This window comes from Armigeres subalbatus, chromosome 2, assembly GCF_024139115.2.
Source record: "Armigeres subalbatus isolate Guangzhou_Male chromosome 2, GZ_Asu_2, whole genome shotgun sequence".
NCBI lineage: Eukaryota > Metazoa > Arthropoda > Insecta > Diptera > Culicidae > Armigeres > Armigeres subalbatus.
This window is the reverse complement of record NC_085140.1, coordinates 253825352-253844759: the sequence shown is the minus strand read 5'-3', so window position 1 is coordinate 253844759 and position 19408 is coordinate 253825352. Positions and strand designations below refer to the sequence as shown.

The 19408-nt window shown below is 40.7% G+C and overlaps 1 protein-coding gene across 1 annotated transcript; it reads left to right on the top strand.

Annotated features, from left to right (window-relative positions):
• Nucleotides 1-2724: 2724 nt before the first annotated feature.
• On the top strand, nt 2725-19408 carry LOC134212086 (serine/threonine-protein kinase ATM). Its single transcript, XM_062689603.1, has 8 exons — nt 2725-4275; nt 4451-4540; nt 4597-4718; nt 4778-6107; nt 15993-16537; nt 16607-16881; nt 18112-18841; nt 18900-19408. Exons 1-8 carry the CDS (start codon nt 2791-2793, stop codon nt 19246-19248), a joined length of 4926 nt encoding a protein of 1641 aa, XP_062545587.1. The 5' UTR covers nt 2725-2790; the 3' UTR covers nt 19249-19408.

Below are 19408 nucleotides of genomic sequence, written 5' to 3'. Positions count from 1 at the left end.
GAGAAAAACCCGTATTTCCTGACAATTTTTTTTCGTGTAGTGAGATTAGAAATATTTTTTTAAACATTCATTTGTCGCAAAAACTTTGTTCCGAGCACTTCAAAAAAGCGCCATTGTCAATTCCGACGTTCTATCCAGCGGTAATGGCCGCTAGCTTGCCTGTGGGTTAGTCTCTGATTTGACGTCTGTGAAGGTCAACTGCACCCAATATGATCTTAGAACATATTGAACTGCACCCACCGTTCCTGACCTATGTGGTACATAAGAAAGTCGAAAAACCATGCGCTCTCGATCAGCTTACTTTGATCGACCTAACTGGATACGATATTTACGCGTCACAAGATAGCAGATATTGTGTTCTTCACTAACATCATGAACCAGAACGAGACTAATGTACGACAACGGAGAGTATCTAACCCCCACTATGCAATCGTAACCACCTGATGCACGAGCCAGCGATTAGATTTATGAGGGAGTTTGTAAACGGTCAAACGTCATTTCTTTAGATATAGCGTCCTAGATGATAAAGAGTATTCATTTCATTTATTTAGTTAACATCTAAACAGATAACACTGAATCAACAATTTGACGCCACAATGCACGGTTCGAGGCCGCATCTCTCCATCCTCGGATACGCTCCACGCTCGCCAAGTCGTTCTGCACCTGGTCTGCCCATCTCGCTCGCTGCGCTCCACGCCGTCTCGTACCTGCCGGATCGGAAGCGAACACCATCTTTGCAGGGTTGCTGTCCGGCATTCTTGCAACATGTCCTGCCCATCGTACCCTTCCGGCTTTAGCTACCTTCTGGATACTGGGTTCGCCGTAGAGTTGGGCGAGCTCATGGTTCATTCTTCGCCGCCACACACCGTCTTCTTGCACACCGCCAAAGATGGTCCTAAGCACCCGTCTCTCGAATACTCCGAGTGCTTGCAAGTCCTCCTCGAGCATTGTCCATGTTTCATGTCCGTAGAGGACAACCGGTCTTATAAGCGTCTTGTACGTGGCACATTTGGTGCGGTGGCGAATCTTTTTCGACCGCAGTTTCTTCTGGAGCCCGTAGTAGGCCCGACTTCCACAGATGATGCGCCTTCGTATTTCACGACTAACGTTGTTGTCAGCCGTTAGCAAGGATCCGAGGTAGACGAATTCCTCGACCACCTCGAAGGTATCCCCGTCTATCGTAACACTGCTTCCCAGGCGGGCCCTGTCGCGCTCGGTTCCGCCCACAAGCATGTACTTTGTCTTTGACGCATTCACCACCAGTCCAACTTTTGTTGCTTCACGTTTCAGGCGGGTGTACAGTTCTGCCACCTTTGCAAATGTTCGGCCGACAATGTCCGCGAAGCAAATAAATTGACTGGATCTGTTGAAAATCGTACCCCGGCTGTTACACCCGGCTCTCCGCATGACACCTTCTAGCGCAATGTTGAACAACAGGCACGAAAGTCCATCACCTTGTCTTAGTCCCCGGCGCGATTCGAACGAACTGGAGTGTTCGCCCGAAATCTTCACACAGTTTTGCACACCATCCACCGTTGCTTTGATCAGTCTGGTAAGCTTCCCAGGGAAGCTGTTCTCGTCCATAATTTTCCATAGCTCTACGCGGTCTATACTGTCGTATGCCGCCTTGAAATCAACGAACAGATGGTGCGTTGGGACCTGGTATTCACGGCATTTTTGAAGGATTTGCCGTACAGTAAAGATCTGGTCCGTTGTCGAGCGGCCGTCAACGAAGCCGGCTTGATAACTTCCCACGAACTCGTTCACTAATGGTGGAAGATGATCTGGGATATCACTTTGTAGGCGGCATTAAGGATGGTGATCGCTCGAAAGTTCTCACACTCCAGTTTGTCGCCTTTCTTGTAGATGGGGCATATAACCCCTTCCTTCCACTCCTCCGGTAGCTGTTCGTTTTCCCAGATTCTGACTATCAGTTTGTGCAGGCAAGTGGCCAGCTTTTCCGGGCCCATCTTGATGAGCTCAGCTCCGATAAAGAGTATAGGTTAGACTATATTACCGTGGTCAGTTGCAATGATTCATGTTATATCGATATTATAGATTTTGAGATAGACTTGGTTAAGCGTGGACAAACATACATTCCAATAAATAAATAAAATAAAATAAGGTTTTTTGATCAGGGAAATTGATTTTATTATCATTATATATTTTTTTATTATTATATATTTTTTTATTATAAATTTTTATATATTAATTTTTGGGGAATACTTTGTTTGGGTATTTTATAGAACATTCAATGGCACACCTGTAAACCCATGGACCTATCTCGTTTATTTAAAAGTTATAGCCGTTTTTCGATGAAAACTATCTATCAATCAATCAAATAAAACGCTTTAAACAAAAAACACTAGTTCACATTTAATTGCATTTTGCATTAGTGTCGAGTCGATTCCAAATCCGAACCTCGTTGACAAGTTTAAAGTTTTCAACCCATCCTTATCCTACCCCATGGCATTCAAGTGGTGTACAAAGATTTTTTTGCCATTACCCTCTCTATTATCGGGCTTGGATTGACTGCGCTCTCATTGTCCCATCAAATGTTGCAATATGAAAATGAAATGAAAATATGTCAGTAATCTAAAATCCGCTGCCCATAAGTCTCATTGTATTGCACAGATTTTACGATTCTTCAAACTTATGGTATCATTAGTTTCCTCGATTGCCTTTTCCTCCTTTCAAAACTATTCAAAATCTGTAATCCTTCTTTCATTCCAGGCAATATCTGTCAGATGCTTTGCCTTCCTTATACCGAAGCTGGCCGGGTGCGATAACATGCCCGCCTCGTACCATCAAGTTGCGACCCGAATGCATCCGATCATCAACAATGAAATGGATTTGAAGCAATTAAATTTTCAGAATCCCTCCGGATTATATCTGATGCTAAAGACTGTCGAGCACTTACAGGACGAAGCTTTAATGGGAGAACTTTTCGGTCGTCAGATTCTCATTACAGAAGCCAAGTGCATTTTGGATAGCACAAACTATGAAAAATGTTTGGCCCATCTTAAATCGTTGATCAGTACAACTTCCAAACAACCGTTGTTCACATTTTTGTGCAGCAAACACCCGGCAATCATCGAGCAACTTCTAATGAATCTCAAATCAAAGATCTATCAATCCGATGTTGTAGAGCAGAACATGATCGTGTTCTTCCAGTATTCAATGGTGATCGATCATTTGGTAGATTACTTTTGTCAGCATCGAACAACAGAGTTGAAAGAATTCTTAGCAAGAGATATATGCTGCTTCCTAAGCAACACAATGGTGTGGTCGAAATCGTTACAATTACCGGTGTTGAACTGTCTGTTGAATTTTCTGATAAAAGTAGTGCCGACATGTGCCGAATACATAAGACCGCACCTGAACATCCTGACGTCTTCCTTGATTGCTGTGTATGATCAACATCCCTGTGCACGAGTGATTACTAAACTGCTCAAGGTATTGGAGCTTATTGTACTGGAACATCAATTATTGTTCGGTGATGCCATCAAAAAACTTAACTACTTTCCTGAACATGATGACTTTAAGGAGCTACGTGAATCATTGGAAAAGTTGAAGGAATCGCAGTTTCAGCTGAGTCTAGCTGAGGATATCAATCGTATAATCCAGCTTCCACAACTTAAATACGGAGAATTGGTCACATTGCAGAATTTGTTATCTTCCAAGAAGACCGAACTGCATGACATATGCGAAGAGCTTGAATCGTCGAATGGATTCTCAGAGAGCTGTGCAAATAACGCCATTCTACTACTGATCAACTCATTGTTAAATGAGATTCGAAATAGTTCTAACGAAAAGCACACAATAGCCGCCTTGCGATGTCTTGGCGAAATAGGGCCGGTTGATTTGTCGACCATGTTGCTCAAATCGGATGCTCAGACAGAAATGTACACCAATTTTAAGGATACGGAACATGCAGTTGAACAGTTTATTCGGGTGATTCTGTTGCAGTTGAATGATTTAGTCGTAGCGAAGGATCAGAATGTTGTACAGAAGGCAACTCAGGTGTGTTATCATCTGTTGCAAAATCGTGAATACCGTAGCATGGCTTCCAATTTAAGAACGCTGTTTCCGTACATGACGCTTGCCGAAAACAATAGTCCAATTTTTGTACGCCCCGCGGAAAATTTCAAATTGGGATCATTGGCAGGAATATGCGACGGATCATTGAACTATGCTTCATTCGTACTGGCTTTATCAACCACTTTGCTGGAAACTCTACAGGACACTGTGATCAAGGAGTTGACTAAAGTTGAGGTAATTTTTTTATGTTGGGTATAATGCAAAGTCCGAAAAACTTGTTGGAATTTTCAGTTAAATTAACTTAAACTTTTTAAGATCGAATACTCAATTGAAGATTACTGACATGAAGGATATTAATACTACTAATCGATTAGTTTTGGTGTATTTTATCGTAGATTTTATTTTCCAGATCACCTTCGCGGCAAAGATGATACCTGGGTTGATGCAAATTATTTTAAGCTTCAAAGATAATGGTTTGAATGGTGGCATTGAAAATTTCGTAAGAAATTAAGAGTGCTACACAATATTCAATGCTAATACTACGTATTATTTCAGGTGAATAATTTCTTTTCAAAGTTTTCCGACAAGTCGACACCTTCTAATTGTATAAGTAAAACTTTGGAGGCAATCCATCTTATGTTGGCAATTGTGGAATGTATTCGAATGAATAATCAAAAGTACTGATCAGGTTTTCTATATTTTGTGCCACTGAACTAACGAATGCTTAATTTTCCAGTAATTCCAACCACAGCATTAACCTGAATTGGCTGCAGATAGCATCAGCCAGTCTCCATTGTCAATCTTATTTCAAAGCTATCCTGTACGGTGAACTATGGTGCATGAGTAAACGAGATGAAGGTGCGGAAAGCGAAGCTATTAGTCGAAATAAGCAGTTGATGGACATTATGAAATTGGCTCATTTGTCGGTTGGAATTGAGGATGCAGCAAAAGCTTTCCTTGATCCGATATCGTCTCGAAGTGAGTATTACCAGTTGGAACGAAGATTCAATCAAAGCTTGCTGTACTACGATGTGATCAGCTCCAGCAAGGACCAGTCCGAGCGGTCAGCTTACGTACAGGCGCTGAAGACGTCGTGCTTCCATGGTCTGGCAAAAACTGTTGCGAATATTGACAATACGATAGATTACGAATGTGCATGGAGACTGGCGGATTGGAATGTAGCCATCGATGACAAAGCAAATCAGCTTGAGCAAAATATGGACTGGCAACACATATTCCAGAAACAACATTATAAAGCACTCAAATGTTTGGAACTGAAGGATGAGATTGCAACGGATAGTGCTGTGCTTGAAGCACGAAAAGCTGTCGCAGAAATGTTAAAAGTGGTCAGCATGGAGTCAACACAGAACATTTATCCATATTTGAGCAAACTGCGACAGTTACAGCAAATCGAAGATTTCATGAACATCCAATTTTATCGCGTTATTGATGGAGAGACCGAGTTGTTACAAAAGTGGAATTTGCAGGACAATTTGTCTTACAGTGGCTTCTCCTTCATGGAGGCAATCCTAGCCCAACGGGTTATAGTCCTCAAAACGGCACGTGTTCGCGCCATGCGTAAATGGGTACCCGATGCACTCAATCAGGCGCTGTTTCATTTGATACACGAGGCTCGCATTAGTGGACATTTTGACGTGGCTGCAGCAAACATTTGTGCCATGTCGCAGCAGACTTTGTCAGAGAATGTGAAGGCCTTGCTGATGTTGGAAGACGCCCAGCTAAATTGGGCTAATGGCGATAAGTTTCTATCGAAGAAGCTGGTCAACGATATTGTTGCCGCTGGTAAGTGCAAAGACCTGATGGTAAATGCGGCCGCTTATCGAATTTATGGAACATTTTTGGCGGAGACACACGCTGAGGATGTTCACAACCTGTACAAAAAGTTTTTCAAACATTCGCAAACTCTAGTGGAGGAGGGATTGAAGCACGCCAGTCAACACGACAAAAGCAGTACAATTGACTATCAGAGCAAGTGCCTGAACAATGATAGAAATTTTGTTATTTTGAATACGGTTGCAAAGTATGCTGACAGAGAATTTGTACGGGTGAGTATATTCATGAGGCTATTTTGTATCAGGATTTTCTTTCTTACGTCAAGGAACAGGGATAGGTACTGTTTGACTCAAATTTCGAACACTCGCTTTTAAATGGCCATTTTGGATTTATTCGTATAAATTTTTCCATGAGATCTCGAATTCATTTCTCGCGCTTAGTTTCATATGTGCGTAACTCGCGTAACTGTATAGATCGATTTCTCTTCGTCGATGTTTTCTTTTTATTATTGTACCCAATTGCGCTAGTTTGTCGATGATTTAACTTTTTGGTGTGGTAAAGGATGATTGTGTCTAGCACCAGAATCAATAATCACGGTTGTATATTGTGTGTATATTGTTGTAAAAATCGTGAGCGTTGGATAGTTCGGTCCATAACAGTGTTCTGAATCACCAGAATGCCTCCAAGGCATCTATGATTCAGATAAGATGTGACTATAACAGTTCCCAGGGTGGCCACTCACCCGGGAATCCGGGAAAACCGAAAAAAAACGGGAATTTGAAATCACCGGGAAAAAGCCCGGAAAACCCTGCGAATTTGATGAAGTCACCGGGATTTTTTTTTTTAATTTATATAAAGTTTATAATCCAAAAGTATATGTATGTTAATTTCATAATATAGCAGATCTGATTATAACTTTTAAACACTTGAATTCGAGGCTGTATATTTGAAATGAATTATGAGAATTACTCGAAAAAAGCATCTACAAACCAGGACTGATTTGCGATTTGGGCGTAACTTATTTTATAAAAAAAAGGAAGGCAAACAGTGTTGTCCTACATTTGTGCAAAAAGTTCTGCTCTCTGCACACTGGGACACAGCCGCAGCTTAGTGTTCATTAAGCACTTCCACAGTTATTAACTGCGGGGTTTCTAAGCCAGGTTACCATTTTTTCATTCGTATATCATGAGGCTAGCACGATGATAATTTTATGCCCAGGGAAGTCGAGACAATTTCCTACCGCTTCTGCCTTATAAGCAGGAGGTCGTGGGTTCGTCCCTTTCCTACTTTGTATTTCTATCTTAGTTCTTTCTGTGTGTCACGTTGTACCAAAACGATTCCTACTGTTATAACCTTCCACGCAATCCCAAAAACCTCCCGTGGCACCTATGAGAGGTCGTAGAGTTCTCTGCATCTTTCTCAAGTAGGTGTCCAACAAACCATCCTTCCCCCTCCTCAGCATTCGCAAGGACGTGGCCAGGACAGATCTCGACTATTGGAGAGTGCATTGCTTGCATCTAAGAGGTAGTGACTAGTCCCAAATCAATATCTGTGGTAACGGATGAAAGTAATGCTACTCTCATACAATAGTCTTGGCTTGTACCACCTACGAATTTGTGCGAATTGCTCAATGCTAATGCTAAAGGGAAGTAGAGATAATTTCCAATCCGAAAATTGCCTAGACCGGTACCGGGAATCGAACCCAGCCACCCTCAGCATGGTCTTGCTTTGCATCCGCGCGTCTTACCTCACGGCTAAGGAGGGCCCCATCTAAACGATTATATATTCTTAATTGATCGTTAGTTTCAATGCGAGAAATTAGAGAGAAAATTAGACATTATGAACATTCTCTAGGTAAATTTTTTTTAATGGCTCATCAATAAACCATTTTGTAATTTTTTAAATATTTATTCCCTATATCAACGGTTTCGTGCAATACAGGCCAGGGATTGAATCCTAAAGAGAATGAACAAGTCTCTCGCTTATCATCTCTGTATACCAGAGGCGCATCCACGTTCCGAGTCGTGGGTAGGACAAATAGGAAATGCCGATTTGGGCAACAGTTTCACTGATCACTGGAAGCAAAGCACTCTTCAACAGTCGAGATCTGTCCTGGCCCCGTTCTTGTGAATGCTGAAGGGAAAAGAATGGTTAGTTGGGACACCTATATTTTATAAAGGAGCAGAGAACTCTACGTCCTCCCATCAGTGCCACGGGAGGTTTTGGAACTGTTAGTGTGAAAGCTATATCGGTAGGAATCGTTTTGGTAGAACGTGAAACACAGAAAGAACTAAGGCATACAGAATAGGAAGAGGCGAGCCTGTGATCGAACCCATGATGTCCTGCTCATAGGCAGAAATGATAGCCGCTAGATCACCGATCATGTCTCCGATTTGAGCAACAGTTCTGGTATTGAGAAATCGGTGAAAATTTTACGTATACTGCCGCTGAAAGCATAACTGTACCATGTTGATATGAAATTCATTTCAAAATGGAAAAGTTATTCTTGCAATATAATCAATTCTAAAAATAATCAGAACTTGAAAGTTCTTGGGGCCTGAATATTGATATAATTTGATAAAATTTCTACGATTTTTAGGACAAATATTGCTTTTCCATTATCGATTATCGAATATATTTACAAGCTTCTAGAAAAAGTCACCAGTCACAGAAATAAAAAAAATCAATTATTTCTAACTGCTAGGATTTCATATTACCTCCAGGACTTAGCGATCCAAACAAACTACCAAACACATCGCATGATTGTAAAAGAATCTGTTTTCGGAGCTCAGAACCCTTTAAGAGCGGTCTTCGGTATTTTTCTGGTTCCTCAGATTTCAATAGATCTTTTGAGGTTTGAAGAAGACTTTTTCCGTAGGCTTTTAATAATGCATTCAATCGTGCTTTATCATAACATCTAAAATATTTAATTAATCGCATTTGCAGATTTCAACAACTTCTATTTCACCTCTGTAAAACCTAGACATCTTTGAGCGCTTTAGGGATTTTAAAGTGCCTGAAGTCCTAAACAACAATCAGTAGTCTATTGCTTTAGGATCCCAAAACATCTATGATTATTGTTTGGACTCTGATTAACTTTAAAATCATCTTCTGCTAACACACAAATTCTTGCCATCCAATGACTTCATATGTCATTGCCCCACCCAGGAAAATTCATGCGTAGGACATGTCCTACCTGTCCCACCCACTCCAGGCGCCACTGCTGTATACATAAACGATATGTAGCATACCGCAAGCTGTCATGATAGAGAACTGATTCGGGAGGCTATACCCCATGATAAATTTCTTTTAGAAAGCTCCAAATGCGATGAGCACTGGCTCTGATGATGCATTTCAACTTGTTCTACACAGATGTGCAGTATCCAACACGAAATGAGCGAAAACAAAGCGAGAATCACCATTTTTCTGCGGGGGCTGCCTATCCGATTCTGTTTTTTCGCACTTGTATACAAGTTTGATAAATTTGTTATCATGGCTTGTTATGATTCGGAACAGTTTTTGCCTCAAAAACCCTGATACAGGCACAACTCGAAATCTAAGAATGTTCAGAAACAACGTTAAAAAATTGCAATAAAAAAACCTTTAATGTTTTTGTAAATATTTCGAATTCCATGGATAATTTTGCATGTATTGATACATCAGAATTACTTTTATGTGTTTCGATATAAAAAACTTGAAAAAATCTATAAATTCGAGGTATACAAATTTTTCGAAAAATCGTCAAATTTATAAATAAGCATAACTTTTAATGCATTGTGAATTTCGACCTGAGTCTTTGTCAAGTGTTACTTTATACTGTTTTCTGTGCTTTGCAATCAATATGTCAAAAACGAAGTATTTTGAGTTGTGCCAGTATTGCACGAAACCGTCGATATGTGCGCTTTTCTGACTAAACAGCAGTTAGAACTTGAAGTCTTTTACAGCGAGTCATGAATCTGTTAGAATGTTAGAATTCAATGCTTATTATCAAATAACTGAAAAATTGAATATAATGTTGTACATTTTATATATGTATCAAGAAACTATTCTCTCTATTCTCTTTAATTGTTGTTTTACATAATCAAAACCCTCTCAGGAACTTTTAAAAATTTCCGGGAAAATTTTGAAATCCTACCGGGAAAACCGGGAAAAACCCAGGAATTTATTTTGTCGACTGGAGTGGTCACCCTGAGTTCCAGAAATACCCAAGCCACTGGTCACTCCGTCGAGGATGCGAATCCACACTCTAAAAAATCATCACGTCATATTCACGTGAAAAATCACGTAACTGATTTGTCTTGAACAAACGAAGATTGTTACGTGACGTTAGTAATGCTCACCAGAAATTCACGTAACTTTTACTAAAAATCTTGGTGAATATGACTGTATATCCACGTAAACAATTCAAGTGAGATTGTGTTAGTGTGATTGCAGCTTCGGCATTTATTGCGGAAGACCTGCATTGTAAACAAGAATTAATAATACATTAATAATACATAACCTAAACATGATGATACTTCGCGGGCGGAGGTAAGTGATATTTCAGGTGCATCTAGACGGATATTTTCCGTGCCTGCATTTCTCCTCTTTGAAAAAAAAAGCAACGGAGGTTGGATAAAATTTATTAGATTCGTTGAAAAATTATGTGAAAAAGAAAAGGAAGCTGCATGGAAGTCTAGAGCTACAGTTTTCCGGTCGCGTAAATATAAAGTTTATAGCCTAGGTTCCACTACTTTTTGGTTAATTAACAGCGGCAATATTAGCAATTTTCGAGCAAGCAACTAGTTTCAAATTTTCAGCGATTCTCATTGACATAATTTCTCAACAAATCTGATAAATTTAATTCAACATCCGCCGATTACATTGTTTTTCTTCAACAGTATTTCTGTGAAACTCCAAAGCGCAATGACAAAATGACGGCATTCCCTGTCAATAACGCGAAAAAGCTTCCCTTTTATGGGCAGTCCCTGTTTAGTTCATTTTTGCATTCATTCCAAAATCACTATATTGCAATACATTTTAAAACATGTAGTGGTTACCTGCTGTCTTGTAGATTTCACTAAAATTTCACGTAACCAGTACGCACAAATCACGTCAGGTTCACCTGATAAAACACGTAACTACTTTCATGCTTCACGTCATAAGTACTGGAAGATCCAGTCAGAGTCACCGGATAAATCACGTAACTCAAGGAAACTAAATTTTGTTCAGGTTACTTGTCATTCAGGTCACTCTTACGTGAAAAGTAGGGTGGATGAGAACCACATTTGTTTTCAGGTAAATATGACGTGAAGATTTTTTAGAGTGCAGTGAGTGCAAAACGTCAAGAGAAAAGTCACTCAGATCTCTCGCAGATAAAGAACAGTTCCAAAGGTCAGTCGACGTTTTGAAACAAGGTGAAGTTCAGTTTTTCACATATATGCTTCCCGAAGACACTCCGGTAAAGATAATTCTGTCGGGTTTATCATTGTATGAATTGGATGAATTGAGAAGCGAACTAAACTTCTATGATGTACAACCCGTTGAAATTAAAGTGTTCTCCGTGAAGAAAAACGCTGTGGAAGATGACGTTTTGTATCTGCTACACTTCAAAAAAGTGAGTAAGTTGCCTGTGAAAGCAAACCTCCAGGACACTGATCGAGTAGACCGATCTCGGATCAAATGAGCTAACTGTAGCGGCAACCATACGGCGAATTTCCGTGGCTGCCCCATGAGGAAGTACTATTTGAAGCAGATTGAAGAACGTGCGGTGAGGAGTAGAACCTATAATACGGGCAAGCTACGTCGGTGCGATACAAACCTGACCGGTGGACATAATCAGCAGTTTCCAGGGCATCTCGAGTGGGTAACAGGTCCGGTCACTTACCAAATCGTCCACTCTACGCAGACGTCGTTTGCACTCAAAGTCAATCAACCCCAGATTACAACAATCCAGAGTCTACGTTATTCTCTCTATCAGAATTCCTTAGCCTAGCACGTGATTTGTTCCAACGACTTCGAGAGTGCAGGAACAAGGAGGGCCAATTTCAAGCTCTAACGGAGATAATGATCAAGTACATTTACAATGTCTGATCACGCCACCATAAAAAATACTAAATTGGAATGGTAGATCTGTCCCTCCAAAACAACTTGAGTACTTCGAATTTCTGAACCGACATAATATCGATATTGCTGCTGCGACAGAAACATGGCTGAGACCTACAAATTTCTTTCACCATCCGGATTATCATTGTCTTCGAATGGATAGAAACCGTGAAGGTGCGGAAAGAGGTGGAGGAGTCTTGCTGTCAGTGAGAAAGGGTTTAGCATTTCAACAAATAAACGTCTGCACGAAACTTATCGAGTCGGTTGGAACTAATGTGATCAGCAATGGTTTTCTCATCAAGATTGTTGCGGCTTATTTCCGTGGCTCAAAACGAAGAAGAGATTGGCAATGTTATCGCAACGATCTACGACTTCTCATGCAGGACGATATCCCAACGTTCCTGGTGGGTGATTTTAATGCACGCAGCCAGCAGTGGAATTGCTACAAAAGCAACAAGGCCGGAACTCAACTCATCCAAGCTATCACTGCCAATAACTTTTTCGTTCACGCACCGGCCGCTCCAACATTCCATCCAACTGGCAGAGGACGAGCTTCAACCCTAGATCTCGTTTTATCCAACAACCTCATCGACATGTCTATGCCAGTGGTGGCCAACGAATTGTCCTCCGATCACCTACCTGTCACTTTTGAAATTACTGCCAGACCAAATCCTATTCCTCTTGTCAATACGGTATACAAATATCATCGAGCAGACTGGCTCAAATTCCAACGAGTTATGAACGATTGTGTAGACCTCTCTGCTCCGATTATCACGCAACTGGACGACTAAGCTGCGATTGATGCTGCCATACAATTCTTCTCCGACTCACTTCTTAGAGCGGAAGACCTTGCAGTTCCTAAAACGCCTATTCCAGCATATGATGTACCAGAAATCTCTCATAATACCAAAAATCTGATTACTCTTCGGAACCAACGTAGACGGCAGTGGATGCGAACAAGAGATCCCCTCTTCAAAAATATTGTGGTGTCCCTGAATGCTCGTATCCGTCAAGAATGTGCTCAGACTAGATTTCAAAAAATCGGCGGTGTTATCAACAGAATGGCGACCGGAGAGAACAACATGTGGAGAATAACAAGAGCACTTCGCAAAAACTGTAAATATAGCCCACCTCTACATAACGATGGGCTTATTGTGTCATCCCCTCAAATGAAGGCAAACCTACTAGCAGAAAGTTTTGCGAACGCTCATGACAACACCCTTGAATCCGATGCTGAGACGACAGCGGCGGTTGCAAACTCGATAGCTTTGATCAACGAAGCGCCTAACATGTCTGACTCGTTCCTGGTCAGACCAAAAGAAGTTCATCGTCTGATAAAGAAACTTAAAACAAAAAATCTCCGGGATTCGACAAAATCGGCAACCGGTCGGTAATAGTGTTAGCCCGGATATATTCTGCATGCCTACGTATCTATTATTTCCCTGAATATTGGAAACATGCGCTCATCACTGCCATTCCAAAGCCTGGGAAAGACACATCGAATCCAGTAAACTATAGGCCTATTAGTTTGCTGCCGACAATGAGCAAACTTTTCGAGCGCATTATCCTCATCCGGCTGGAACGGCACCTCCAGTCAACTCAGATAATTCCAATTCAACAATTCGGATTTAAACAAGGACATTCGACAAATCACCAGCTTGTTCGTCTTGTTAAAGTGATTAAGAATGGGTTTGAAATGAAGAAATCATCCGGAATGGTATCGCTGGATGTTGAGAAGTCATATGATTCCATTTGGCAAGATGCGATTCTCCATAAAATGGCTCAGACAGGTTTCCCAATTCATCTAATTAAAATAGTGCAATCCTTCCTGAAACATCGTAGCTTCCAGGTTTACATTAATCAGACCCTTTCTGAGAAGAAAAGCATCCCATATGAAGTTCCACAGGGATCTGTATTGTGCCCAACACTCTATAACATCTTCATAGCTGACATTGTGATGATCGACGGAGTGCACTATTCCTTGTTTGCAGATGACACAGTTTTTATAGCTACCGACGCGGACCCAGAAGTAGTCGTAACGCACTTGCAAGCTGCTCAGAATGCGCTGGAAAGGTATCACCAGGAATGGAAAATAAAAATAAACCCGAACAAAACCCAAGCAATTTTCTTCACTAACCGGAGGAGTGCCAGACACCTACCAAGGCGTAAAGTTCTTGCTCGTGAGCACGAAGTAGAGTGGTCTGAAGACGTGAAATATTTAGGACTAACTATGGACCGTAAACTCAAATTCAGCGCACACATACAAAATTCGCTTCAGAGATGCGATAAGCTCGTGAGGTCCTTGTATTCAATGATCTGTCGGCGATCCCGTCTTAGCATTACGAACAAACTACTGCTATATAAAGCCATCATACGACCTACTATCACTTATGGCTTTCCAGCGTGGTGCAATTGTGCCAGAACACATCGCAAGAAGCTGCAAACTAAGCAGAACCGTATACTGAAAATGATGATGGACCTCGACACCTTCTATCCTACAGATGATCTTCACAGAATTGCTGGAGTTGACCTCATTGATGACTGGTTTCAACGGCTAATGCCCAAATTTCGGAATAGTTGTTCCTTGAATCCCATATTGCAAAATATGTTTTAGTTTGTTCTGTGATATTAAATTAAGTGTATCTTTTCTATTTATCTAATGGTAAAGGTTTTTTTTGTGATTTTTCCTTTAATGTTTATAAAATTGTTTAAAATTCCAAAATATTTCTAACCATAGAATATTGTTAAACTACTGCTGAAAGGATCACCAAACCTCAGTCAAAGAAATCAAATCAAACTAAGTGTATAAAAACTAAATAAAACTAAAATATATATTAGACTGGCCCAGATTACTATGGGGATAAAAAAATGTTGTCGAAACCCACGGGGCACCCCCCAGGATTGTGTCTTTGGGTGAGAAAATCAATCTCTGAAAATTTCAGCTCAATCGCTTGTTGCATAAGCTGGCGCATTTGATTTGAAGTTTGTATGGGGATTTCAGCCAAAATGTATAGGAAAATACACCTCCGTCACTCATTCGATCTGGAAATTGGTTCTGATTGCTCGATTGTCCTCAGAATTGCAAAAACGGCAGTTGGTATGCTACAGAACAATTTCACAGTACATTGCATGATGATTAAATGAACTTTTATATAATTTTCGGCTGATTTATTAGGAGCTGATTTGTGTATTTTTGGGTTTTTTGATCGAATCGCATCAGCCGAAACCTGTATAAAAGCTCATTTAATCATCATACAATGTTCTGTGAAATTGTTCTGTAGCATACCAACTGCCGTTTTTGCAATTCTGAGGTCAATCGAGCAATCAGAACCAATTTTCAGATCGAATGAGTGACGGAGGTGTATTTTCCTATACATTTTGGCTGAAATCCCCATACAAACTTCAAATCAAATGCGCCAGCTTATGCAACAAGCGATTGAGCTGAAATTTTCAGAGATTGATTTTCTCACCCAAAGACACAATCCTGGGGGGTGCCCCATGGAATTAGACAACTTTTTGTTTCCTGGGCCAGTCTAATATATATATATATATATATATATATATATATATATATATATATATATATATATATATATATATATATATATATATGTATAGAATCGATTAAGAGAAATCGATCAATACAGTTACGCCCTTATAAAACTAAGCGCGAGATTTGTATTATTGATCCTCAGAACTAAAAACCTATAGAATTTTTAGTTTTAGGTCGCTAAAACGCCAGTGTTCGGAATATAAGTCATAATCGGGATTTGGGTCAAAACGTTACTCAAGATGAAATTCAGGATGTTCACGCGTGAATTGAATATCGTATTAGAGAGGTTGAACTGTAGAAAATTGGTAGCAGCCAATCAGCTTCCTTATGACAATCGTCGACATAACTGAGCAATGAGATATGCGTATGTGTACTTTGCGCGCTAAAATATTGTATAGTGTTATCATCCAATTGTTACAAATTATCGAAGTTATTGTTTTCAAATGATTCAATGGAATCCCTTCATATATATTTGAATAGAACGCCCTAAGAAAGAGCTCCTATTTTTTATGCATTACAGCTGAAAAAACACTTCACATCAACGGAATTCAAGCTGAAGAAACAAAACCTAGAACATCTGAAAGCGGAGCTGATTATGCTGGAAGCAGAGGTGGCGAAGCTCAAAGATTCGGACAAAGAAAAAATCATGAATCTACGCCGGGCCAAGGTTTCAACGAAGCAAAACGCGTTGCGCGACGAGGAATCCATCAACACAATGATGTCCAACATGGAAGACTACCTGAAGCTGGCGCTGTTCTACTATTCTGCGTACACTCGCAAGACGAGCATTGAAAGCGATCTAGCGGTTTTCCGTATCGTGGCACTTTGGTTGGGAAATTACAGCGAGAAAATTGCCGATACGATTAAAGAAACTTTGAAGGTTATTCCAACATACAAATTCGTGCCTGTACTACCGCAACTTGCTCCTCGATTGGACAACCAGAAGGAGGGCATAGGTCGACTGGTTTGGGAAACGTTGGAACGATGTGCGATCGACCATCCGCATCATACGCTGCCGCACATTTTGGCTCAGGTGCACGCCTTCGCTGATGTTGAACGGAAAGAGTATGTTGGGAAATATGACGGGTTTCCCACTAGATGTAGGTTATAATAACCCTTCTATTTTATTCGCAGTGTTCCGAAGAATGACGAACGACTTCTGGGAGCGCAATCGTTGTACAATAGACTGCAAAAGAATCAAAAAATCTCTGGAATTATCGATCAAACCACCGACATGAGCTTGGCCTTCATAGAAATGGCGAATAAAATGCTTGGATCCGCAAAGGGATTCAGTGACTACAAGATGACGACAAAAGATGCACTACGAAGATGTCAGGAACTGGACAAAGTCCACTGTTCAACAGTAGAATTGAAAGTTCAAGAGAGTGGTGTTTATAATGAAATCATTGGTGAGTACCTATCCGAATACTTCAATTCATTAAAGCCGAGAATTATTTAGAAATGCATCTATTGACGGATCTAAGTCTAGATCTTGGCAATCCTTTCTTTTCACTCCCTACATACCCACTAGAGTGGGGCGTCATGGTCATTTTTTCAAATCAATGGTTTTTCGAAGCCATTCTGGGTCCTGAACAACTGTGCAGAATTTGGGAGCGATTGGTTGCTTCCTCGCTTTCCGCATCGTGTTTGAAGTTTGTATGGAAATTAGTAAAGGAGAACGTATATTTTTGCATTTCTACTACTAGAGGTTTCAGTTCATCGTAAACCAAGTGGCACATTGCGTTAAAGTATAACCCAAAGGACGCCGAAAAACTTTGCTGAAGAAGGCACGTTGCTGGAACGTCCACGAAAAAAAGTTATAACGCTTCGAACATTGAGTGTTCAAACCATATGCAAAAAATCGTTTATTCTGCCAGCACTGCCGTACTACGTAGACCAATAATTTAACTGAGTGTTATTTCAAAATAATTGATCTTATAGGGAAGGAAGGAAGATGGGTTTTGCTTTTCGATAACCATAGGTTGTCCGGTAGTGCTGGCAGAAACATTGATTTCTTGCATATGGTTTAAACAATCAATTTTCGAAACGTAATAACATTTTTTGTAGGCCTTCCAGCTACGTACCTTCTTCAGCAAAGTCTTTCAGCATCTTCCAGACTATATGCTAACGTATTGAGTCACGTGATTGATGATAAATTGAAGCCGCTTCTAGCAAAAATGTGAAAAAGTACGTTTTCCCATACTAATCTCCATGTAAATTTAAAACGCGATGCGGCATGCGAGGTTGCAACCAATCGAGCCCATATTTTGCACAGTTGATTGGGGTGCCAAAACGATTCAGAAAAACCTTGATCTCACTTGATCGGACGAAGTTTGCGTTTTTCCATACAACTGCGCCCCACTCTAATACCCACGGACTTAGAATTAAAGCTCTGAAAATCTAAATTTCCTTGATTCCTTCCTCTATTTCTCCCACTACTGGCACATTACGCCTTGCAGATTAGTTTTTATTTCATTAAGCATTTCTAGTTACTAAGCTTTCAAAGCCATGTAACCATTATTGCATTCTGATTCTTATATCATGAAGCTAATTTCCAAGCCGACAATTTTCTAGATCGTGCGTATTAGGGCTAGGGCTTTGACTCTCTCTTTAACAATAGTTTTCGTTTTTGTTTCCAGGCATACACAGATGGGACGATCAGATTCACGGAGTCGGTGGAATCAACGCACCGAAGAAATTGGTTTGTCATTGCATGGATGGACAGAAACGTATACAGCTATTGAAGGGTCGAGATGACATGCGACAGGACGCCGTTATGCAGCAAGTATTCGGTATCCTGAACGTGCTGCTTCGGAATGATAAAGAGGCCGGAAAGCGAAAACTTACGACCCGGATTTACAAAGTTGTCCCATTGTCGAGACAGAGCGGGGTCCTTGAATGGTGCTCGAATACTATCCCTATTGGGTCGTGGCTAATTCCTGCACATTCACGCTACCGACCCAAGGACATGAGCGCGTTTGATGCACGAAAGGCGTTCGCAGATCTTGCCAAGTCGTCAGTTAGGACGAAGCAGGAGAAATTCCTCAAAATTTGTCGACAGCTAAGTCCGGTATTCCACCATTTCTTTCTCGAGAGATTTGTGACGTCGGGAATGTGGTTCGAGCGTCGACTTGCATATATAAAAAGTGTGGCGGTTTCGTCGATGATTGGCTACATTTTGGGCATTGGTGACCGCCACGTGCAGAACGTGCTGGTTGACGAGAACACTGCCGAGGTAATCCATATAGACTTCGGCATCGCATTTGAGCTGGGTAAAAACTTACCTACCCCGGAAACGATTCCCTTTCGACTTACTAGAGATATTGTGGCAGGCATGGGAATCAGCGGCATTGAGGGTGTTTTCAGAAAGTAAGTGATAAGTAGATGTGAATCAATTAGTTAAAATTTAATCAATATGTCTTTATAGATCATGCGAGAAAACTTTGGAAATTCTACGTAATAATCATGCACCGATCATGACAATCTTGGAAGTGCTCTTATACGATCCTCTCTACACGTGGAACGTGCTGGCCAACAAAAAGGCTGCTCGGAAACAGATGTCGGAGCTGTACGGTGGGGAAGGAGGCCATGATGCACGCAGTGAGACGGTAAATATAAGTGCCGAACGTGCCTTGCTACGAGTCAGTGATAAACTCAATGGTAAGGAAGATGAAAAGTTTACCTCAGTAGAGGGTCAAGTGGAAAGGCTGATTTTTTCTGCTTCGAGCAATCTTAACCTGTGCCAACTTTTCCACGGGTGGCAACCGTACCTGTAGATTAATTGTTCTGTGAGCGTTGAGTTAGCTCTAGTTGAATTTATGTTTTGCGTCTTAAGTATTTTACGAAACTATTTATTTGATGAACTTAAAAGAAATTCATTGTCAACGTTAAGGTGTTCTTTTAGACATAATTGATTAAAATAATGATTCTCATAAA

Excerpts from the sequence above, each read along its gene's own strand:
- LOC134212086 (XM_062689603.1), top strand. The coding sequence starts at position 2,791 with ATGCCCGCCTCGTACCATCAAGTTGCGACCCGAATGCATCCGATCATC. Across the intron at positions 6,108-15,992 it reads CTGACAGAGAATTTGTACGG|CTGAAAAAACACTTCACATC; the intron begins GTGAGTATATTC and ends TATGCATTACAG. Across the intron at positions 16,538-16,606 it reads GCTGATGTTGAACGGAAAGA|TGTTCCGAAGAATGACGAAC; the intron begins GTATGTTGGGAA and ends TTTTATTCGCAG.